The following is a 25,601-nucleotide window of genomic DNA, read 5'->3' as shown; positions in this document are numbered from 1 at the left end:
ATTTGTGCTGGGGATAATAACGATCGTCGTGATGACGTGAGATTAGATTGTGGTACAAACAACTGTGCAATCCTACAATAGCTAGTTCTAATGCCTGCTGTACATGAGCCATTGAATTTCTCCAGAGGAATTACTTAGAGGCATGCATCTGTTTGTGCAATGTCATTAACCCTCTGCCATCAGACTGAAATGACCACTCTCTCTCCTCTGCACGTGACACAACTATCTCAACCTTGACTCTTTATTTCCAAACCCTGGAATATGCTCATTTTTAATCCTGCTCCCTCCCAAAGAAAATCTCCTCTCAATCATCTTCAGCTTTGAGCTGTCCAGGCTATTTCAGCTTAATATAGTCTCCAATATGTGAATGATAAGTTTGCCACTTTATCATGTCAGTCAGACGGCCTTTTGTGACTGGAAATAGACTTTCTAAACCATTTCTTCTTCAGAGGTTTAGCTGTAGGTGACTGGACTTGTTTATGTTAAGAGACATTTTGACTTCTCATCCAAGAGGCTTCTTCAGTTTTGACAATAACTCATAGAGGAGTCCAAGAAACATATCAAGAGAATTGTTATGTGAACCAATGCAGGTCGTTCACCCACTGACCCAGTTTCAGTACGTCAATTTCCCCTGAGTCAAAGGGTGAAAGAGTTCACCTGTTCATCTCTGTGTGAGAGTTGATCAGGACAACATTGTAGGTGGCTGATAGTCTGTGTCCTCTGTTGAGTGATGGTTCCTCCATGATAATGCAGATTATGCATTTTCACGCCTCTTTTCGAACCATGTGTCCCTCACATTCTCATGTCCTCCATCCTTAAGATGTAAGATGACAGGCGATGAACTGGCTCTTCTGTGCTGTGTGTAATTTATGAAGATGACTGAGATGAACTTCATGGACATGTTTCTGAACTGCTCCCACTCCCACACTAAATCCCACAAAGAATAAAGGAACACGAGCTGCTGGTCTACTGCTGCCACTTTTGGTGAGTTTGTGTCAGTTGGGTTAAACAGAATGAAGGATTTCAAAAGTCACATAATAACACATTTATAACAACATACTGATCATTTTGTACAGTAATATCAGAGCACGAGATGAAGAAGGCAACACACAATAGGAAAGTTTGTTTAAAGTAGTGAACACATTATATTCCCTAATGTCACTATCTGAAAAATCTGAACCATTCCTTGCAGGTTAGTGTTGAAGCTCTGCACAGATACTTTGTGTTGGACAATGACAATTTTCAATAAAGCAGAGGCTGTACATTCAAATTCAGAAGATGTGTCTGCCTGCCATGAGTAAATGAAAAGTACTAGGAGAGACAGAAACAGCATTTTGCTGAGACATGACTGTCCATCTTTCCCACGCTAACAGCAAAATGGTCCAATTGTTCTTAAGAAATGCACATGATTTCTTTTGAGCCGTGAAGAATCAGATAAACACAGCATGGACACACATTTCCCACAGAATCCCATCAAAATAATATTAAACTTGACTATTTTTAATCTGTGATGAAAACAGAGATGTTTGCTACCTGCAGGACAAAAGCAGTAGTGTAGTTGGTGAGTTGGTGGCGAAACAGATCCTTCAGCATTTGTAGCATTTGTCTGCATTATTTAGTCTCAAGTGATATTAAAGGACATTACAAAAACTCTTCTGTTGTACTGTGAACTCCATCTGAGTCTGAACCCAGCCTTCTGTTTTATGTCCCGTGATGGGTCATCATAGTGTAAGGACAGAGAAGAAGATGTATCCCTCAATGTTGAACAGAGCTGACAGCCTTAGAATCCTTTTCTAACAATAATAATGAGAATAATTAGACATTCTTGTACAGCATTCTTGGTGAAGACACTCATACAGTAGACACGATGCATTCCCTAACCCTTAACCATCAGAACAAAATTCCCAACCTTGACCTTTAACCTAAATCTTATTCTAACCCTAAAACTAAGTGTTAACACAAGTTGTGAGGCCAAGTAAAAATGTCTTCACACAGTTAGATTTGACTGAAAATGTGTCCTTAAAAATGACAACAGACAAGTATACACGCACACAGACCGACAACAGAAACATCTGTACAGTCACACAGCAGAGAGTCAAACATGGAGGTGAAGGTTTGATCTCATGGGTCACAGAAGATGGATCAGGAGACATTTTAATGCGACACACTGTCCATTTGGGATTGATCACTTAGGAAATACTGTATGTAAATACCACCTTTGAATGGGGGCCTACCACAGGTGTGTGACCCAACTCAACAGAGCTAAAGCCAGGCTCTGGTGATGGTTTGAGTGATGTGAGCAGGACAGCCTCAGTCAGCAGAGCAGCAGCTTTTAATCACACCTACAGCAATAAAGCAGAGTAGAGCTCAGTGGCCACAGCCAACTGTGAAACATCCCTATCAATTCAATCCTCTCCCTCGTTCTCTGATTCTCTCAAAGTCTCCATCCCCTGTCTCACTTGAACGTTTTCCTCACAAATCACTCTGCGACTTCATGAACTCAACGTGACCTAAATGCAGAGTCACATATAGTCAATAAGTCATAATTGATGATCAGTCCACGTATGTGTCTGGGTTGTGATGCATCGACAGGTTCAGGCTGATTTGTCTGAACAGCTTGAAATAGTCACTTGAACCTTGGCGATCGTTCTTCTCTCTCTCTCTCACCACTGGTGATAAACGTGTGTTCAATTCCCTCTCCACACTTGATTAGTCCGTCAGCTAATCAAGGCAGTGTCTGGTGTCAGGTTTAACTATAGATCTGTTGACACATGGATGGATTGATGGGTGGATGAATGGATGAACGAATGAATGAATGAATGAATGGAGCGGAGCTGGATGAGTAGTTATTGGATTGCTGCATCTTACAGGAGGATCGCCTTGCGGGGGGTGGTTGATTGACAAGGATGAGACTGGGTGTCAGAAGTGGGTGGATGTTTGTTGTTATTTCCTGTTTTGAAGGTCAAGTCAAGTCATTTTTTGTTCCAAATGCTAACGTTAAATAGCATGGATCTATATGACAATACATATTTACATACAGAAACAGACTGACATAATAGATTTGAGTGTGCACAGCTGACAGAGACATCTCTTCAGAGGATCCAGTGATCATCAAATAACAAGAAAATATCAAGAAATACAGAAATTTAGAGATGTGATTTTAATGACTTTTTCCTTTGATCAGATATATCTATATTTTTACATCCAGCAGGATCTATTTTCAAAAGAAAATAGTATTGATACGTCCCCAGCAATATGAAACAAAATCAATTATTAACTATTAAAATGTTTTTTGTAAAAATTAATTTCTGAAAGCTTCAATTTAACTGATTTAGTATAAAAAATTCACATTATTCCATCAGAGACTCACAAAAATGCAGGTAAAAATGTCCTATTTTGCTATGTTAAAGGAAGTGAAAATGAACATGTACCCCCTGATTGCATCACCTCTCCACCAAAAAAACTATAGTGAAGCAGAACTCAGAAGTCAGACCTCAACTGTAAGTGAAGGAAACCTTTCAGTCCTTTCAGTGTGGACAAAAATGATTGTGAAACGTCAACGTATGCAGGTCAAGGCCTGTTTTCAGATCGTTGTCGATACTTTAAGGACAGAACACTGATCGTGTCCTCGATATCTTGAAGTACAGGTACAGCATGTGGAGCGAGGTCATCACCGCAGAAGATGCTCAGTGACCCAAGTGAAGGACTTCTGAGCTAAAGGCTGCGTTTGACTGGACTTGAACTTAACTGAGGCCGTCCCGTTCATACACACTGATGGCACAATGGTGATCTGATAAAGCTGCATTTTGATGCCACACACAAAACTACTGTGTTTGTGCTCTGTGCGCCCTTGCAGCAGCATTCCATTAAGAATCTTATTACACGATAAAAAGCTGTGTGATCATCGGCTCATCGGATCACCAGCGCTAGACAACGCTCTCATTCAGTCTGACACAGTCCAGGGATTCATGGAAAAGATGCTTCCAGCTAATTCAATAGTGATTACACTTAATCAGAAAGTTGGACACGTTACAGCGGTGGAATTAGTCGAGAACAACAGATTCATTTACATCTTTGAGGTAAGATATACTATCAAGAGAGAAATCAACCAGTATTAGTGTCTCAAACGTCTGGGACTTGCTTACTCAGTGTATCTCCATTAGATCCAAGCTGACTGGGCATTATGAGGATGTAAATCACAGGGCTTTCTACAAGGACATGGAGTCGCCAGCCAGTGGGAGAAAGCAGCCATGTAGTAGCCAGTCATCTATCATGGACACTGATCGTAGGAATATTGGAGTCTGAATCAGGAATGGTAACATTTGTTTGATTACACAAAGAAGACAAGTGTTCAGATTGTGAGCAGTGAAGCTGCTACACATGGAGTCAAAAGTCATTGTACAAGCAAGATTTGGCTCAGTCCAAACCAGGACCACGTTCAGACATAGCTCCATTAAAAAGCACTGCCTCTCACCTCGTCACATCTGGGCTTTAGCGCTGATCATTTGTAATATCATTTAGGATTTTGTGAATATGAAATTTAGCTCAATTGTTTTCATTGGGTTTCCACTATATAAATAGTAGCTACTCAACGTGGGCGGAGTCATCACCGTTTTACACACGACACACACTTGTAAAGCAGTTGTTTTCAGTGGGTCTTTTTGCTGCAAGGCAACAACACTAACCACCACTCAGCCATGTGACCCATAAAATGCTTATCAACCACACACACACACACACACACACCCACACACACACGTACACACAACATGAAAACAAGTTTAAGTGAATCTGCTGAGATGTAAGATGTTGCATGAGTTTACATGAGTCATCTTTTTTTTGATCAAGCTGATTTTAATACCTTAGAATTCCTTATATTTGCACAAACACTACTCCGTGATGGTGAATTTCACTTCTGTATTGAACATAATGAGAAGAGGATGTATGAATGAATTGTTCATACTATTGTTCATGAGAAAACAAATCTTGTTGCTCAGTTGGGATTTTATGCTAATGAATAAAGTAAGACAAAGTTAGATATCTGTTCTTAAAATGTCTTCATTATTCTCGTGCAAAATGCACTTCTCAAGATTAATTTCCTTTTCAGGCAAAAAATGAGAAATAATGTAATGATTGCTGTGATTGGTGATGCTGTCAGCGTGTGAATGGGTTTAAAAAGGCAAAAACTCTATTAAAGCAGCGTCGTTTACCATTACTTTACCATTACAGACATTGTTAGTGCTGTCAATGAAATACTGCTGCTTTAAGCTTTATTGTACTTTTTAATGGACGTGCAGATACTTTGGTTTTATGCATGTTTACGCTCATGCAGGGTGTTTGATGACTTGTGTGCATATTTGCCTGGAACAGCTGTGTGCTTTGTTTAAAAAGACCGTAAGGGCCTTGTTTTCTTGCATGTTTTTGCCCGTGCAGACGTGTGCTCCCTTTGATTTAGTCTTGATTGAAGATGGAGAATCAAAGCTATGAAGTGATCCAGTGTGTTTTTGGGGACAGAACTCATTTCCAGTGCATTTGACAGCCAAACTCAGGAAAATAAACGTACATGTATCAGCTACAGACCGTATAAAAAGGTTTGAAATAAAGTCAGTGAGGAAGTCGGTGTATCAGCTCTCTTTTGATAGACATGAATGCACAAAAACAGCACAGCAATAATCCTGCGGCGCGAATGACACTGCGTGATGTGAACATCTGCGTCTGGAGTGACTGCAGAATAACAATGAGAATTTTTATTATTTTTATTATTATTATTATTATTATTGCTAATTCTGTTTGTTGGATTTTGAGTCCACTCATAACTCAAAACATGCAGCCTAAATTCGATTAGATTTGACTTTACTGATTTCACTTGCTACAATACAGTGTATTAAAAATAAATCAGTCATATCAAATATACTAAAATAGAAATACAATTGCAGGACTAGAAACAATAAAATAAGCATGTGCAGATTGTGTCTATAAATGATTAGAAATACTACAAAATATAAAATAAATAAATAATAATTTGACATGTTTATAATACAGTTTACAATTAAGTTTTTTTATTAAGAGAGTATAAATGGTATCAAAACACTTTCAAAAGTATGTTTTCATTTTGTGATCACAGTTTTGTACGATGATTATTTTACAGCCTGAGACGTGATTTTAAACCGCTTTCATCCTCAAACTTTATTACAAACAAAAGACAAAGAGACATGTCATCATAACAGAGAAAGGAAGGTTATGATACACCACAATATAAAAATCACACAAACATAATATAATGCAAATGCAGCATCACTTTAAATGATGAGAACGCTCAAAGCAGGTAAAAACCAGCTCAATGTTACAATATAACCCTCATCTGAGGGGGTAAATTCATTATTCATCCATTCATCTTCTACTGCTTTAGCCTCCACATGAGGGGCAGGGTCACACCATGGACAGGTACACATGTAGACAGACATTCACTCTCACATGAGTGTGACTTCATATGATGAGATAAGATAAAATAGTCCTTCATTTGTCCCACAATGGGGACATTTACATTGTTACAGCAGCAAAGACAGATAATAAATAATAAACATGCATTACCAATAAAAAAAATATTAACACTGAGACTATTTTTAAAAAAAAAAAAGAGTTAAAATAGAATATAGAATGTACATGATGGACGTTTGCATCATCCTGCAGTGAGGACATTTACAAGTATGCTTAGTGTATTTAAATTTTTTATTTTTTTTTATTTTACCAGCATTTACTCTCATAGTTGGTGAAAGTATAGATATAAAAATGGAATATAAATGTGGAAAAATAAACCAGACAAATGTATATTATAAGGTGAGAGTTAGCGGCTAACACTTCTGCTTAGAACATGACAGGAAAAACAAATATCCTCCTGTGTGTGTGTGTGTGTGTGTGTGTGTGTTCACTGCAGGATAATCTCAACCCTCTGAAGCTTTACACTTTCTGAACACTGAACACGCTTAAATACTGCACACGTGTTGGTGTGTGTAGGAGTTTGCTGCTGCAGTGTGTGTGTGTGTGTGTGAAAGAGGATAACATGCCTTGTGTTAGTAAACCTGCTCACCTCTCCCGTCTCCACATCTGTCCTTGAGTTTCAGCTCAAGAAGAGAATAAAACGCAGAGAGAAGGAGGAGGAGGAGGCGTGAACGCTCGCGGCTCGCGGCGGAACAAAGAGGCAAGGAGAAGAAAGCTCAACACGACGCAGACTGACGAGAGAAAGGAAGTTCTTCTAAGAGCCAACATTTAAGCGTCAAAGTTTGGTCAGAGTGCAAAAATCTCAGGTGTGCCGAGTCAGCAGTTTCTGAAACACAACATTACAAACAAATCCTTATATAATATCTATCACAACTTAAATCAAATCAATATTTATGTAAGGCTGGGTGACATGTTGATGACAAATAATATCTCAATATTTTTAGTCTATGTCCTCATATAAGCGATATAATGAGGATATAAACACAGCACACAGTTTGTTTCAATACACTGTAAATACTTTTATTTAATCTACTGTTTGTGATCTGTATGATCTTAAAATACACTTATTATTACCTTTTATTCTTTGTGTCATACATGTCAGAGGATGTCCTCATATTATAAACCAACGTGTCCTCACGGTGTGAAACATCACGGGTAATAAATCGTGACCCTACGCCGAGTTTCTGTTGGCGGACATTAACCTAGTACCATAGACAGATTAGTAATAATCTGTCTATGATTAGTAATAATCTGTCTATAACAAAATAATGTAGCACGCGCGGTGAAGTCAACAGAAAGTGCAGATGTTACCAGAGGCTGCGTGACGAAACGACTGCATCCAAGACGATGACAGAAGAACAAGAACGAGACACTGTCAGCGACACGTGTGAAGTCAAGTCATTCAAGACGAAGGATCACGCATCTGCAAAACACGCTGCTAAAGGAGGCGACACAACAAACTCAATGCAGCACGTGTGAGACCATCATCGTGCTTTACATGCCGAAACAAAGGCCATGCAAAAACAGCAGAGGCAAGTTATTCAAGTAATACCGTAGTCTAGTGGTTACAGTGAGGCCATATCCAGTTTTCCAGATCATATTTAATATAATCTTGTTGCTTTATTATATATATACATATATACAGTATATACTAATTAATTGATAACATTGGTATTAAATATAATAGATATTGTGATTATCAATGCAACAGCCTTTAAAACCAGGAAAGTCATCACAGATACTTTATCATGATGTGACAATATCCCAAATCTAAGACCAGATCTTGTCTCATGTCATCATATATAGATCTGTAGTCCTGGAAGATAGTTCTGAAATGTTTCACCTGTCATTAAAATAGTCTTTGGTATTTAAAAATAAGCAGTGATACATTTGGCTTATAAACATTTTGACATCATAGAACAGTTGTTGTTATGATAAAAATAACTCGTAGACCATGTATTTGCCGAATCATCCACTAAGACAGAGCGGTGAACAGCCCTGCTTATGAAACATGAGACGAGACTGGGAGAGAATGCACTCCAGCCGTGCAGGGACGTCGTTTTAAGGAGACGAATGCTTGTGTGCACTCTCCCAGGTGAAATAAGAAGTGAAATAAGAGTGAAAAAGCATGAAAGGCTGCAGAGCAGAGGGAAGATGTTTTTTTTCCATTCCTCTGCATGACATGGAACTTTCTGCATTTGACAAATGACCACTCGTGGATTTAATGAAATACCCTCCACTAAGAAAGGCTGACGTTCCTCTGCAGCCAGAGCCTCTGTTTCCACCTCTCACTCACGACCAACGAGTGTGTGTGTGTGTGTGTGTGTGTGTGTGTGTGTTTTGGTGTATAACACTCCCCAGCTGAGTGTAAAAATGTCTGCTGCTTATAGGTTATTGACGGGCGCCAGAGTAAGACGGTGACATCACCACCGACCAATAGCCACGAGGCTGCGACTAACGGAGGAGAGGGAGGACAGACGGAGAGGATGGAGGGATGGAGGTGGAAGAGAGGAAAAGCAAGGGAGTGCTTTTAATTTGTGTTTTGCTGAACTCAGCCGCTCCTGTCAGCGAGGTAGTGAGGGGAAGAACGGGCACGGTGATGAATGAGTGAATAAAAGGAGGAGGGATGAGAGAGGGAGAGATTGAAGAGTGCAATGAAATCAAAGATTATTTAATGGTTGGTTGAGAGGTTTTTAGCGATAGAAGTGAAGAGGAGACGGGATGACTTCATCCATCTGAACCGAGAGAGGGATGAGGAAGAAGTTATACAAGTGTGCTTGTATGAGGACATGAGGTCGTCAGTGGGCGACACAAAGACCACTTCACTTTAATATATTAGGAATATTGTTTTATCGTTGACTGACACTAAAGATTCTATACTGCTGATTTTCCCACACTGAAGACCATCGAGAAAATCAGTGTATTGTATGTAAGTATTTGAAACGTCACAAAATGACTCTTTTGAACTCAGTGATGGAGGCAGCAGTGATGTAAAATCCTTCTCAAAATCCCTCCTGCACTTTACAATTTGAAGAATTATTGCAAACAAGTAATTAAATGAAACCCAATAATAATTGATTGTTGGCCCGCGTGGGTAAAGTGACTGAGATGCAGTTTGTCTGAGTGTGTGTGTAGGTGTGTTGTGCAATGCACAGTGTAGTGTTGTGTTTGCACTGAGGACACAGAATACTCTGCTGCATGATGAGCCAACATGACTCATCATTTCCAAAACAGAGAGTGCCCACTCTGTGTCGACACTGTGTGTATGAGTGTGTCATGCAATCATCATCACACACTTTCTAAATCACAAACAGACACACACACACACACACACACAGAGCAGAGATAAAAACATAAATATTTCCCACATATGCTGTGCATCTATTATTCAATTGTCTATACTCTGACCTGAAAATCAAGCACAAAAGAAAGTGAGTACTGGATAATCTTTCTCTTGCAACATGTCCCACAGTTTGTTGTCCTCATGATCAAAAGACATTCCCACTGTCCACAATCCAATAATGTCCTCCCGTTTCTTACATATCACTATTTCCCACTGTTCCTCTAACTATCTTAACCCCTTTTTTAATTTGCCAAATGTCTCTTTTTTCGTCAATTCTTCATCTTTCATCATGTCCTGTTGTGTATTTTTCAATATATACAGTACGTGTGATCTCAAAACATATGGACATGGTTTAAAATCACAACAGCTGTCCTCTCTCTCTCACACACACACACACACACACACACACACACACACACTCAGAATCACTGGGCCAACATACTGAGCTCTGTGTGGGCACAGCAGAACCAACCTCGCTATCACCATGGCAACATCCGGGCCGTGTACCAATCGTAGGTCAAGTTGATGAGGTAATGCTCTAGAAAGCTTTCTGAGCTTTTGCGACCCACACAGACTTTCTCTCTCTCTCTCTCATCCACACACACACACACACACACACACACACACACACACACCAAATGTCCTCACATTGATGGTCAAATATTCAACATACGCAGTGAAGTTAGAGAGAACGCAGACCAAAACAACAAAGAACACACGTCTGAGGTTTTATAATGACCGGAGAGTTTCAGTGCAACACAACAACTCTGTTACATTGTTACATAACACTATATCATGACACATGCATGTGTGTGTGTGTGTGTGTGTGTGTGTAACAGCACCTCTGAAGCTCTTCCAGCAGAGTGACTGATGATGTTGCATCATTTTCCAACACACACACACACACACACACACACACGAACCAGTTGTCACTTCATCATTTTTTGTTGTTTTGGTTTTGGAGCGTGACACTCCTGCTTCAGTGTTGATTGTTCACGTTGCGTTTAAGGGGACGGTTCAAATTCCTATGAAGTGTACAGCTGTGCACACATGTGTCAGGATCCAGCCTAAGACACGGACGCTCACTCTCTCACTCTCTGACCTTAAATCACAGCACAGGAGTTGATGATCCACTGCTGCCTCCATTAGACAGTTCAGATGTGATATGTTGTGTTTTCTTTCATATTTACATAAGTGACACAGACTTAGCAGAGGAGGCAGCAGCAGAGTACTAGCTCCTGTTTCCCTGTGCTCGCTAAAAAAAAACAGACTCGGATGCAGGAGAGTGAGCAATTTACAAAGCAACACAAGCCATACACCACTTAAGATAACACATTCTTAAAGTCCTCGTGACATACAGTATGTATACATGTTTACATGTTTCTGGTTTAAATGAGCAGCAAAGGCAGGGTCTTGTCACCATAGTGACAGGCCACAGTGTAGCCCACAGCACTGACACAGCGTGATTGAGGGGAGAACATCAGAGATGCTCAGGGGTGGCTGTGGATCAGTGGTGGAGCAGGTCCTCTACAGGTGTTCAATCCCCAGCTCGGCCACATGCCAATGCGTCCCTGGGTGAGACACTTAACCCCAGCGACTTAACAGATGTGAACGGGTGAATGAGAATCAGCTGTGAGTCAGATGTTCTGCTACAGCTTACTGAGGGAAGTGAGCAGTGGCCAAGAGGCAAATGAGCGAGAGCCAACTCTGTGCATTGCATCAGAGACAATAAACAGACTGTTATTGTCTCTGACTGTTGCACAGTGGTTATGATGTAAAAACTAATAACAATCATAATAATAATAATAATCATTAATAATATTATTGTAATAATAACAATAATACAGACATAGAGTGGGACAGACTCTAGTTTGCATCTGTTACACACACACACACACACACACACACACAGTGTCAGAATGGTGACAATCACATCCACAATCAACCTTACAGAACGGCACTTTTCTACTATAACAGTTCCAGCACAACTCGGCACGGCACAGCACGGCTCGACTCTACTCGGTTTGGCATCATTGTGTATCAACGTCATCATTGTGTATCAACGTCATCATCGTGTATCAACGTCATCATCATGTATCATTGTCATCATCATGTATCAACGTCATCGTGTATCAACGTCATCATCGTGTATCAACATCATCATCGTGTATCAACGTCATCATCGTGTATCAACATCATCATCGTGTATCAACATCATCATCGTTTATCAACATCATCATCGTTTATCAACGTCATCATCGTGTATCATCATCATCGTGTCGTCATTTTGCAGAGAACTACAAAAAAAACATGTCTCTCACACGTCACTCACTGTCATTTCTCTACCGGAATTTTAAAATGTAAGTGATTTGAGTTTCAGCGCCACCATGCAGGGCTGGCAGCAGCAGGAATAGCATTAGGTTTATTAGTGGAGACATTAAATGTTTGGAAATTGGTATGTATTATGAAGAAGAATGAAACATATCATTATTATGTAAATAATCAAATACTTTGAGTTAATTGTGAAAACAAATCTGTTTTAATCAATTGAAAACATGTTTTGAATATGAATATAGATTTGAAAACCATAACCTGAAGGTCCCCCAATTGGGGTTTTCAAAGCATATTTTCGATAAGGATCACGAAAAAAGTGAATTTTGAGAGAATATATTGAAGCTGGGCATCAAATTAAACAGCAGAATCTGGGCTACAAGGCTGTATTAATTTATTTTATTCTATTTTAAATGTGACAAACACAGCTCAAATAACACCTAAATGAATAAGTACATATCAAACTTTGTAAGTACCACACTCAAAACATTCTGGGCGTCTCTAGCTGACGTAAGGACCCTTGGGGAAGCAGCCAGGTGCGTCACGTCCATGCGTTCTGTTGCTTCTCATTGGCTAACAAAGCTGTCAATCAAAATTTGGAGAAGACAGCGTCCTTCTATTAGCTGTGAGGAAGCCAATGAGATGTCGAGAAGCTGTAATTAGCAACACAACACAAACAGTTTTAGTGTTAGTTTGCAATTAAATCTATAGACCACAACCATACAAAGGAACTCATGAGCTGGGTTTGGGTTAAAGTAGCGACAGACAGCTGCTTCTGCTCTCTGCTGTGGCGGGCGCCGTGCATATGTGACTTCACACACACTTATCTTTTTCTTCGGTTGTTCTCAGCAACAGGCTTCAGCCTAGAGCTGCAACTCATGATTATTTTCAGAATCGATTAATCTGTCGATTATTTTTCTCAATCAATTAATCGTTTGGTCCATAAACTATCAGAAAACCTTAAAAAATGTTGATCGGTGTTTGTCAAACCTGGAAATGATGATGTTCTCAAATGAAGAAAATACTCACATTTAAGAAGCTTAAACAATCAGAAATCTTGTTTTAATGATGAAAAAAGCTTCAAACCGATTATCGATTATCAAAATAGTTGTCGATTAATTGTTTCAGCTCTACTTCAGCCATTGCTGAAATTCAGGGATCTCCAACCAGGAGTCCGCAAACTCGCGCGCTGCCCTGAGCCGATCTTGTCTGTGCATGGTAGTTTTAAACAAACGCTGGGAGGAAAATAAATACATTAATGCAGACTTTTTGCAGTCAAACTCTGTGGGCAAAATTTAATACCTCATGAAATCGCCATTAAGACATTTTAATACTTTTTAAGGGCCTTAATTTTCCCAAAATTGATTAATCAACTTTTAATACTTTCTTAAGACCCCGCCCTGATATAACAGCAAAGAGAGACATCTGGTGTTCGTTTTTGGAATGGAAAATATATTAAAGTCTGCAGGAACTTTGAAACAAGGTCATAAATCGTTTTATTGAACATTAATAGTTATATAAAAGTGAAGAAAGTAGTTTAATACATGGTTTGAATACAAATGGCACAGATGTTTCCAAAATGTGCCAAATGAATCGTCGTCTGTAATTTCTGCACTAAAACCTCTCTAATGTTGTTCTGCTTCACTTGATCAAAGTCAGACTTTGATTTGAGTGAGTTTAGAGTTTATTCTCCATCATTCCAAAGAGATATTCATCCTGAAATAGCTTTTTGTTTTCAGGCGAACCTGAATTATTTAAAAATGTTTGTGTGCCATCTTCATTTACTCTTCACCTGTAACACTTACACTGATATTTACACAAATATCTTAACAAATCCCACAATTCTTCCCTTTACTATGACACCAAAAGTATTCAAATAGACCTTGTGGTTGCAGAGATATACTCGTTTCATTATGAGTGTGAAATGTTCGAGCAGAGACCTAAAAAACAGGCTTAGGGCTATTTAGTGCCAAAAAAAGTTTTTAGAAGTAAATCCGTTTGCTCAAGTCCAGCAGGTGGCGTTAACATGGCTGGACTTAAAAAACACGGGATTTATTGGATCAGATTTTACATAAATCTCATCAATTGTTTCTGTACGATCTGAATAAAAGAATAAGCATCACATAGAGTTGATGTTTATGTTACATGTGTCAACATTGTTGCAGCTAAATAACCCTCACCTCACGCTTCACTATCAAGTATGTAGTTGAAACGATGTAGCTTCCAGTTAGCATCAAAACTCACAATGATGTTTAGTTTGTCCCTTGTGGGCTACTGGAAAAACATGGCGGTCCAAAATGGTGTCCTCTTTAGAGGTGACCCTGATCCTGAAAAAACATCAGGTGATTTTACATAAAACATTTCTGTCAGGCTATTATTATGATCATTATTATTATTATTATTATTATTATTATTATTATTATGGGAGAGTCATACAATGGTGTCATATCCTCCGTGTTTCTGAACTAAATTTCCACCTTCATCTCATGTGGCTGCATGATTCACAGCGACAACGCCTGGAAAAGATGGAGAAGAAAGATGATGCTCTTTGACGTGTCTTTCTTCCTCTTCACCCTCCTGCTGTTCTCACACAGTTGTCGGACCCTCGCTCCAAAACTGTGCTTTTCCTGTGACCTCGCAGCCATGTGTCGGCACAAATCTGCACACAAGCCGCCGCTTTTCATATATATTCCATAGGATCTGTCCGTGTCTATTAGTGTGCTGTAGGTACGCACGGCCAGTGTGACTCTGGGATGTCAGCGGCGTAACGTGCGATGGTTTCCTGTCACGCAGACTCCCCTTTTCTGTCTCAACGTATATGTGGGTGTGCGTGTCACGGCTGCATGCTAAACTCCTGAGTGCCTTCACGTCAGCTCCTGTCAGTTAATTACTTTGAGTGTGTGCATGTCTTTGGCCCCATGCTGACCCTCCCACCACTGCCTCGGGATGACAGGTGTGTATGTATGTACATATGAAAGAAACACTGAGTTTTTGGTTGATCTCTCATTTTTAATAGAATCTCCCAGCGAAATGTCCGTTTCCATAAAAACAAAAAGATAAGTCGACTTTCGGGGTCAGGAATTTAAAGCTGCAACAGGAAGTGTTTTGAGTCTCCTTCATAATAAAAGCGTGAAATTGAGCAGTAGACATCCTGTGAATGAATGAATTAATGACGTATTATTCAGATGAATCACACCATTAGTCATCCCTGCTCAGTCAATTGAGGAAAAACAATGATTTTACATCACAGCTCACAGGAGATGTTGATCCACTTTAAACTTTAAATGTGTTATTGTGTGACTTTGGTGTTTGAAATCCTTCTTTAGGGTTTGCCTTAGTGACACAAACTAAAATGAGGCAGGAGTAGAGGAGTTTAGCTCATGTGTCCCCATGAGCTAAAAACAGGTTTTCTCTTAGGACAGGTATACCTATATCGGACATCCTTATAAATCACATTAAATTAACAACATGAGTCTAATCACTTCATCCTCAAGTCAATGCTCATGGCTCTTTTACGGACGGATGGATGGATGACATGTTTCACTAATGCTATTACATCCCTGTAATCCAAGAAAACCCTCTCCAGCTTTTAGGTTAAGTTTTATTCATCTCTGTTACTGTAAGTTTAGTCCAGTCAGTGGCATCATGGACAAACTGCCTCAGTTACACTTTACATGTAGAATGCACTAATTGTGTCTTTCCTTCCTTTCCTCCCTCTCTCTCTCTCTCTTTCTGTGTCCTCATCTTGCAGGTTGCAGGATCCAGATCCAGTTTCTGCTATGCAATAATTAAAAGTCGATATCAGTCTAATTTTTATCAACAGTCTCTGCTGCTGCTGCTGCTTATATAAATGACATTGTAGTTCTATAAACATGTCATCACTGACTCAGAACTGTCCTGTATAAACTTGTAACACCTCTCCTCTGTGCCTCATTTCTCCTTTCACCTTTCACATCTGTGAGTCTGGTTCTGTCAGAGGTTTCTTCTCCTGTTAAGAGGGAGTTTTTTCTCTCCACTGATGCCTAGTTTTTTCTCATTGTGTGAACTGTTGTTGTGTCTCTGCTCTCCTGCATGTACAGAGCCTTGAGATAATGTCTGTTATGATTTGGCGCTATACAAATAAAATTGAATTGAATTGAATTACTGTGTGTCAGAGTGCTGACTCTGCACCGTGTGCGTTGTGTGTGAACCTCTCTGAAAACAATGGTTCTCTTTGAGGCAGAGTTTCACATGAACAAGTGCAGAGGTTTCTGCTTCATCCTCTACCTTTGTATTGTGCTGTGGACTGCAGGGTCACATGTTATCACCAGGAGGAGAGCACAGACAGCTGCAGCGCTCACAGGAGAGCAGTGTGGTCCAAGGACACATTTACTGAGTTTCTGCAAAGCACAGAAACACTTGAGTTGTTCTGCAGATATCGGGTCACAGTAAGTAAAAAGACTATTACCTTACCTTAGATACAGTTTGTGTGAACAGATAGAGAACTGAGGCCCCTTCAGATTGTGACTGACCTCTGACCTTCAACTGCTGACACCTCAAAAAACTCATAATTATGAGATAAAAAGTCCTAATTATGAGATAAAAAGTCATAATTATGAGATCAAAAGTCATAATCATGAGATAAAATGATGATAAATAGTTATAGTTACCACATTTAAGATTGCACATTGTGGATTGAGGCGATGGATGAAGGGGCCATCACAAGCACTGCTGTTGAGGCGCATGCCCACTTCTTATCTCATAATTATGACTTTTTATCTCATAATTTCGACTTTGAGGATATTTTTATTATCAAGGCTAGATTTGACCTCTTTTTTCTGGCAGAAATGGGCTTCCATAATATCCTGATATAGGAGATATATGTTGATATAAAGCTGCACACAGGTTGTTTCTCTGAGTGACAATACACTGTAAATACGCTGTAAACTAAAATATAATCTACTGTTTATGATCTGTGTTACATGATCATAAAATACACTTATTATTACCTTTCATTTCAGAAAATACCTGCTTTATTTCTTTGTCTTTTTAATGTTAAATAAAGGGCATTTATGTGTGTTAGAAACTCCAACATTGACTATATGTGTCGTGATAAAAGAAGTGCGTTTTTAAAATATAGTTTTGTTGATTCCATGTATTTTTTTGAATCAATATACATCAAGAGTATTTCACAAATGTATTGATTATAATAAATATGATGATTATCAATACAACAGCCTTTAAAAGCAGGAAAAGTCATCACAGATACTTTATTACGATATGACGATGAGCATATCTTGTCTCATATCGGCATATAGATATAATATCCATATATTGCCCAGTCCTACTTAGCACATGACAATAAAGAATGTTGAATGTTGACTGTGGACCAGTCTTTGAACCGGTCTGGATGTTACAGAACACTACAGAACTACAGAATTAGGTAGAAAGCTCAGTGGGAACAACCATGTGTTTCCATGCTAGTAATGTGCTATTTAATCATAGAGTGAAGGTTAATCACTATTAAAGCCAACCTCTGATGTTACACAATTGACGACGCAATCCACTAAGCTATCTGTAACAGATGCGCCGCTAAATCATGTGCTGACAGTTGTTACATGGATGCAGCTCATCCTTTGAATGTATGGATTTTCTCCAGTCAATAACACAGATTGATTACATACCAAGACATTCTGCTCTGGGCTTTTATTTATTCATTTATGTATTCCTTGGACAGATTTAGGGCTGCAACAATTATTTTGTCAAATATGAGTTGTTTTTTTTCTGGAATATTTGCAGGATTCTTTGCTCCATATAACAAAGAAATCCTTAAAACTGAATCATTTTGTTTTGTGGACCAAAAACAAAGATCAACATTATTAATAATGATAACATAATAGACGGATTCATTACATCAAATTACAATGGAAGTATTTCAATTTATAAGCATATTCATTTCCAGATTGTATAATAACAATACTACTAGTACTACTACTACTACTACTACAAATAATAATGATAATGATAATAATAATAATAATAATAATAATAATAATAATAAAAAATGATAATAAAATTGATAATAAAATTGATAATAATGATCATAATAATAATAACAATGATAATAATAATGATAATAATAATGATAATAATAATAATAATAATAATAATAATAATAATAATAATAATAATAATAATAATAATACCACTAATAATAATAATAATAACACTAATAATACTCATAATAATAATACTACAATGAATAATTACTCCATCAGTAACAATACAGTCCTTTGCACTTTGTGTGCTTGAACCTGCTTCTATTGTGGGAGTCCATTCAGGCCATAATTCATACTGCGTTATCATTTCATACAAACACAATCATGTTCTCTCTCTCTGTCTCTCTCTCTGGTAACAGTTCATTCAGTTTAAATGGACCAAGTTATGTCATATTCTACAGTGCTCTCTTACATCAAATCATACACAAACACACAACTTGCTGTCAGTCGCTCGACTTTGTCTGAATTTAAAAAAAAAGATCAGTTGAAAACTTTCATATTTAATGTTTTCATCATATAGATGTGACCTAAATACATGCATTAGCTCATAACTTTCTCTATCCTGTCTCTCTATGTGTGTGTGTGTGTGTGTGTGTGTGTCAGAGTGCAGAGTCCCACGTCTGATTTTGTGACTCCCCCCCCTCCTTCCTTCCTCCCCAAAAAATAAAAGTACAGAGTGAGAGCACTCCCTGGTGGTGCCAAACCTGAACTTCAACACTTGAAACTTTTTTTGTCTGTGTTGGTTGAATGTGCAGTGAGAGCCATGCAGACACAGTCTCAGCAGGAGTTTGTGAAGTGTACAAAGAAAGAAATAAAATAAGGAGACATTCAGAGTCATGATGGATGAGTTTACTGTGTACGACATGTCAAGTAAAACAATAACACAAAGATCAGATCTTTCATTTGAGAACACTCTGATCTCATAGCATTCCAGACATGGTGATACAGAGGTATGGTTGCAGGTGGATGTTGGGACAGGTAGCAACGCTGACGCTGACGCAGACGCTGACGCAGACGCTGACGCAGGGCAGCAACGGGAATGATGTTTTTAGGTGTCGAGGAGAGTGGAGTGTTCTCACGTGTCACATGAGTAAAAAGTTCATGAATTTACAATGTACTGGACTGCATTGGAAAAATGATTTATTGTGTCTGTGGTCATGCAAACTTCTACAGCAGTTATATGTTTCCACTTGTTTATTAACCTATTGTGGCATCATTTATTTTTCTAAAACATTTGTCATTTGAAAGTGATTTTAACTGCATCTTAAACTATTATTTTGTTTTTATTCATGTTTTGTTGTAGCAATTTTATCTGTATTGGGTATTTTTTAACCTAAATCTTAAATTGTCCACTTCATTGTTTTTACCATAGCCTTTTTAAGACTTTAATATTTGATTTATTTCAACTTCTTTCACCTCTGTTAACACTTCATTCTTCTTAAGCCTTCATTGCTTATGATCATTTTAACTATAACTGTGGATTATACAGTATGTTTTGACTATGTATTATTTATTATTTTCTTTCAATTCCTCCTTTGTGTTGTGTCTCAGTGTGTCATTGAATCTGCTTTTGTCCATGAAAAGTACTTTATGAATAAAACTTTCTTGCCTACACTATATGTATATACATATATATAGGTATATGTATATGTATATATATATATATATATATATATATATACATATACATATATAGGTATATGTATATATATATATATATATATATATATATATATACATATAAACACACATCTTTAAAACAAGACTCTACAAGACTGCAGCACCAAAGTGAGCCACAGAAACAATATTGTGTTGAATCCAACACATGGATTGAAACTACAAAATAAACTAAACTTGCAACAATCTACATGGAAAATGCAGCAAACCCTCACATTTCATTCCATTCCTGTCTTTCATCCACTCAAAGTTGTCTCACAGAGTGTCAGTACCTGAGTGGAGAGACTGTCGCAGCTCTACAGGTCCACCAGACGCTGCAGGGGCTCCATACAGAGACTCACTGTTCAAACCTGCAGGAGGGAGAAGAGATGAGGAGCCATTCTGTGTTTGAAGCAGAAACTCGCTTCACAAATGAAGAAGAACATCCTTTCAGGTATGTGAAGGCCATGACGAGCTTGGAAAAGGAAGGGATAAGAGTCCTAGTCCTTTGTTTGTTAAACTCTGAATTCTCACCATTAGATGTCACTATTTCTTACACACTTGACCCTGAGATGTGTTTGTGTGTGCATCAGTTTCCGTGCTATCACATGCTGCTGATGAAACCATTCCCTGCACATGCAACTGTGAGTCACTGTGTGTTTTCTCACCATGTTTCTCGATGGCCTCGATGAGTCTCCGCACAACCACCGGAGCCGTGTCAGACAGACATGCCTCCACACCTGAGTGAGAGACAAAAGAGGGAGGAGGAGACAGAGCATATATATAAAAATCATGTATCTCTTTATCATTCTGATCACATTTAAAATTGGGTCATCATTTTATTGTGTGAATCATTTTCTCATTATATATTTACAGAACTTTTTGTTCCATGGACACAAATAAGCAGTTAGTCCACTGGCAGCATGTTCCTCACTATTTCTGCAATCCATCCATCGCAAAAGATGAAGCAGAGTGTGTGTGATAGAATGGATGTGGGTGTGTGTGTGTGTGTGTGTGTGTGTGTGTGTTCGTTTGCCCTCCATGGGTTGTACTATCCATCCATTATCTACCCTACTGCTTTATCCTCCACTGGAGGGTCGCTGGGGGTGCTGTGCCAATCTCAACTGACATCGGGCGATAGGCAGGGTCACATCCTGGACAGTTCACCAGTCCATCGCAGGGCCACACATAGAGACAACCATTCACTGTCACATACACACCTATGGTCAATTTATAGTGACCAATTTACCTAATCCTCATATTGCATACGGAGAAAACCAACACACATGGGGAGAACATGAAAACTCCATGCATAAACACCCTTACTCCAACCAGGGCTCTTACCTGGATCTCCTTGCTGCAAAGGTAAGAGTGCTAACCACTACACCAGCCACGTGGCCTGGGTTGTACTAGTGTCTGAATAACCACACACATGCATACACATACAAAACACACACAGTCTGGTTTCCTATGACTTCAGAGGACATGAAATTGACTTATATTTATGTCCCTGGAGCCGCCACCTTATCGTGGTGGAGGGGTTTGCATGTCCCAATGATCCTAGGAGTTCACTTGTCGAGGACTTTATGCTCCTTGCAGGGTTACCCAGGGCAAACACGTCATAGGTGAGGGACCGGACAAAGAGCGGTTCAAAGACCTCCAATGGAAAATACAGTAAATGGACCATGCTCTCCCTGTGCTTTGTTGTTCTGTGCTCATCATGGATTTTCCATAATGAATACCATGTTCAAGCATAAGGGTGCCCATATGTGCACCCATATGGCCGTGAGTCAACACTCGACTTCGTAGTTGTGTCCTCAGACCTGTGGCCATATGTCTTGGACACTTGGGTGAAGAGAGGGGCGGAGCTGTCAACTGATCTCCACCTGGCGGTGAGTTATCTCTGATGGCAGAGTTTCAACTCCCACCTCCGGTAGAACTTCAACCACGTCCTGAGGGAGGCAGGAGACATCCAAATGGGCCATGTTTCGTGCCTCCATTGTTGAGGTGGCTGACCGGAGCTGTGGCAGTAAGGTGGTTGGTGCCTGTTTTGGTGGTAACTCCTACACCCGTTGGTGGACTCCAGCAGTAAGGGATGAAGAAGGAGTCCTATTAGGCCTTTTTGGCCTGTGGAACTCCAGAGGCAGCTGATAGGTCCTGGCAAGAATGGGATGGAGTTTGGTGAGACCATGGAAAGTGATTTCCAGATGGCTTTGAGGAGGTTCTGGTCAACAATCCGGCGACTCAGGAGGGGGAAGCAGTGCACCGTCAACACTGTGTACAGCGGAGATGGGATGCTGTTGACCTCGACTACGGACATTGTGGGTTGGTGGCGGGAGTGCTTCGAAGACCTCCTCAATCCCACTGACACGCCTTCCAGTAAGGAAGTAGGGGCTGGGGACTCGATCTCTGGAGCTGGTTACCGAGTTGGTTAAATGCTCCTCGGTGGCAGGGCCCTGGTGTTGGATGACATCCTTCCTTCAGGCTCTGGATGTTGTAGGACTGTCTTGGCTGACAGACTTCTGCAACATCGCATGGACATTGGGGTCAGTTCCTCTGGACTGGCAGGCAAGGGTGGTGCTCCCCCTCTTTAAGAAGGGGGACTGGAGGTTGTGTTCCAACTACAGAGGAATCCCCCTCCTCAGCTCCCTGGTAAGGTCCCTTATGGCGCATTTCCACCGGCTCTACTCGCCTCGCCACGCCACGGCACAGTTTAAGTAGCGTTTCCATGCTTGGAACCTCGCAGGTTCCAAGCATGCTTTTTGCAGATGATGTTGTCCTGTTTGCTTCATCGGGCCGTGATCTTCAACTCTCACTAGAGTGGCTGGGATGTGAGTGGGTTCCACTCCTCCCTCTGTCTCTCCTCTCTTTCATCCCTGCTCTTCCTCTTACGTATGCTTTCTCTCCCTCTGTCCCAGCTGTTGCCACTCTCTTTTGTTCTGTGCTGTTGAGAGTTGTGTCATATCACAACACACACACACACACACACACACACACAGGACACTGCATTGACTAACCCTAACCCTGATCATAATGACAATTTAAATCTTAGTCCTAAACCAGTTCCTCACAAATGAGGTTCTGCCTCATTAGGACCAAGTTTATGGTATCCATGAGGACTACTGGTCCTGACAATTCAATTAGTGTTTATGGCAGAAAAGGTCTTAAAGAGGTAACAAATACAAGTGTACACACACACACACACATACACACACACACACACACACATGCATGCATGTTCCAGTGATTGCTTTAATCTTTTTTCGGGAAAACACATCTGATGTGTTTACAGGTGTAAAGACCTGTACCTGCTGCTCTGATTGTGTGTCTGTGTGTGTGTGTGTGTGTGTGTGTGTGAGGGAGGGAGAGAGAGAGAGAGAGAGAGAGAGAGAGAGAGAGCAATAAGAAACAGCAGAGGAATTTCCAGAGATATAGGTCGTGAAATGTACAGTGCTTCCATTAACATCACTGTCACAACACATCACAGAGGCAATAGCTCACCGTGAGGAGAGGAGAGGGGTAAAAAGAGAAGTAAAGGATAAAAAGAAGAGAATAAGAGAGAAAAGCAGTGTGACAGTGAAAGATGTGGATGGCAAAGGGGAAAAAAGAAGACAAGAATGAATGGAGAAGAGGGGAGAAAAAAAGACTGAGTGAAGAGAGCAGAGGTGAAAAGAAGACGACAAAACAAAAGGGTAAAGACACAACAAACTAGAAGTTAAAAGAAGTGTACAAAAATTAAGAGGACACAGAGAATAAGAGAAAAGAAAAAAGGGAGGGAGACAACAGAGAAGAGGATGAAATATGAACAGGACAAGGGAAGGAGGTAAAAGGAAAGACAGAGGATGGAGGTGATGGAACAAAGGAGACAAAAGAAAACAACAGATGAGAAGAGGAAGAGCGATGAAGCTCAGCCTCAGCTCTGCACCAGATCCTCCTACCAGCTCCTATAGAGGACGTATGGAGCTGGGCACACACACACACACACACACACACACAGGTTTGTGCTGCTATTCTTGATAGGACACTGCATTGACTTCCATTCATTTGGACAACTTAAACAAAGTCTTATCCTGAAACTTAACATAACCAGTTAAGCACTAAACGTAACCAGTTCCAGTTAGAAATGATGTTAATGATGCCTCATTAGGACCAGGTTTTGGTATTTTTGAGGACAAGGTCAGTGTTTATGACAGAAGATGTAAAGAGTCAGAATCATTCTGAATGTTGTTATTAACTTTCTTATTTTGCCTCCAGGCTTTTCTGCAGCAGCATTGGTCACAGATTTAGAGTAAATTCAGTCCTACCTCTAAAATATTTAACGTTGTGTACAATATATAAAAATGAATACAATAAGAGAAAAACAAATGCATAGAGACAGCTTCATACACAGTTTCATTCCCTCACTTTCTCCCCAGAATTCAGAGCAGATGTCCTCTACCTGTCCCAGTGGCTGCAAAGTCAAAACCAAACATGAGTTCATAAACTCCCAAGTGAGACGCCCCCATCTCCGCCACACACACACACACACACACACACACTCCCCACCCCTGTCAGTACGGAGCAGCTGAATGAAAACCAACTCAGGATTTGTTGTTGTTGTTGTTGTTGTTGTTTTTCTGCTGCTGGACATTTTTCCACTTGTGGCGTGGTGTTCAAATGAACCGTAGGTGTGGATATGACACAGACAGACAGACAGACAGACAGACAGGTGAGGGAGAAGATATTCAGAGAGACAGAGAGATGAGGTGCAGGGCTGAGGTGACCTGCAGGCTGCTGGAGCGTGACTGCTGTATCCTGTTACCAATGTGAAGGCTTGAAATGACAATCTCCTCGACTGCTGCCACTAATATAATTCCTTTCCTTCTCTTCCTCCACCATCTCCTGGTTGTCAATCTCTCTGGTTTCTCCCTCTCTTCACTCCTCTGCTGCTCCCGCTCTCCTTCATCTTTGTTCTTTGTTCCATGTTCTTCTTTGTTTCTGAGTCAGTGCTGGTCATGTACTGTATTTTCGTGCCATTAAAAACATACGTTTTTGAGTAATGAGTGAATATTATTCATCTTTTTGTGATTTAACTTTAAACAAAGTTCAGACTACACTGTGTGCACCCCTGACCTTCCGCCTGCACCAACAATCACATTGAGACATACTGATACTAAACAATGGTATGTGGTCTGACTGATTTACAATTAAAGTCCTATTTACAGTAAAAGTAGCCGTGTTTGTAAGGTAGCAGCCATCTTGGAGTCACATGTCAAGGCAGGTGAAGTTGCTCTGAGTTTCCACCACAACAGGAGCTGCTCTCAATGAAAACATGGGTGAGGCACAAGAAAATAATATCCCTTAATATCTAAACTGACTGATCTAAACCTGCTAAAGTATTTTAATATATTCACGGCTTTATTTTGCCATCAAATGCATGACACGGCACGGTTTAGGTTGCATCTCTAGAAAAAAAAGTACCTACTCAACGGGGGCGGAGTCATGACTGCACGGCTGCGTGAAACTGCGGCGACTTCGTTTTATACGCCACACACACACACAAACGAGTGACTAGTGACTTTACACCAGACTGCTGGTAGTTGTTGGAGATTAACCCACGTTTTTAGGATTGTTAAGTAGTTTTAAAGCGGCCATAGCATGGTCCTATCTCACTTCTATGTGAGATATGGAGGTGTACTTACAAACATGAAGTGGTAAATGTCTCATCACTGACGATCTCGTCAGCCGCGCTGTTT

General features: G+C 40.0%; 1 protein-coding gene across 1 annotated transcript in view; it reads right to left on the bottom strand.

The window, feature by feature from the left end:
• pik3r3b (phosphoinositide-3-kinase, regulatory subunit 3b (gamma)) overlaps positions 1-25,601 on the bottom strand; it is a 201,264-nt gene that overhangs the window by 97,723 nt on the left and 77,940 nt on the right. Inside the window, exons 3-4 of the mRNA XM_058638360.1 lie at positions 20,535-20,606; positions 20,160-20,237 (exon numbers count right to left, since the gene is read on the bottom strand). Of these exons, the coding sequence (XP_058494343.1) occupies positions 20,160-20,237; positions 20,535-20,606 (150 nt within the window). The remainder of the gene's footprint in view (positions 1-20,159; positions 20,238-20,534; positions 20,607-25,601) is intronic.

Source organism: Solea solea, chromosome 9 (assembly GCF_958295425.1).
Source record: "Solea solea chromosome 9, fSolSol10.1, whole genome shotgun sequence".
In the NCBI taxonomy this organism is placed as follows: Eukaryota; Metazoa; Chordata; class Actinopteri; order Pleuronectiformes; family Soleidae; genus Solea; species Solea solea.
Note: the sequence above shows the minus strand (reverse complement) of the source record. Positions and strands in the feature narration are given on the sequence as shown.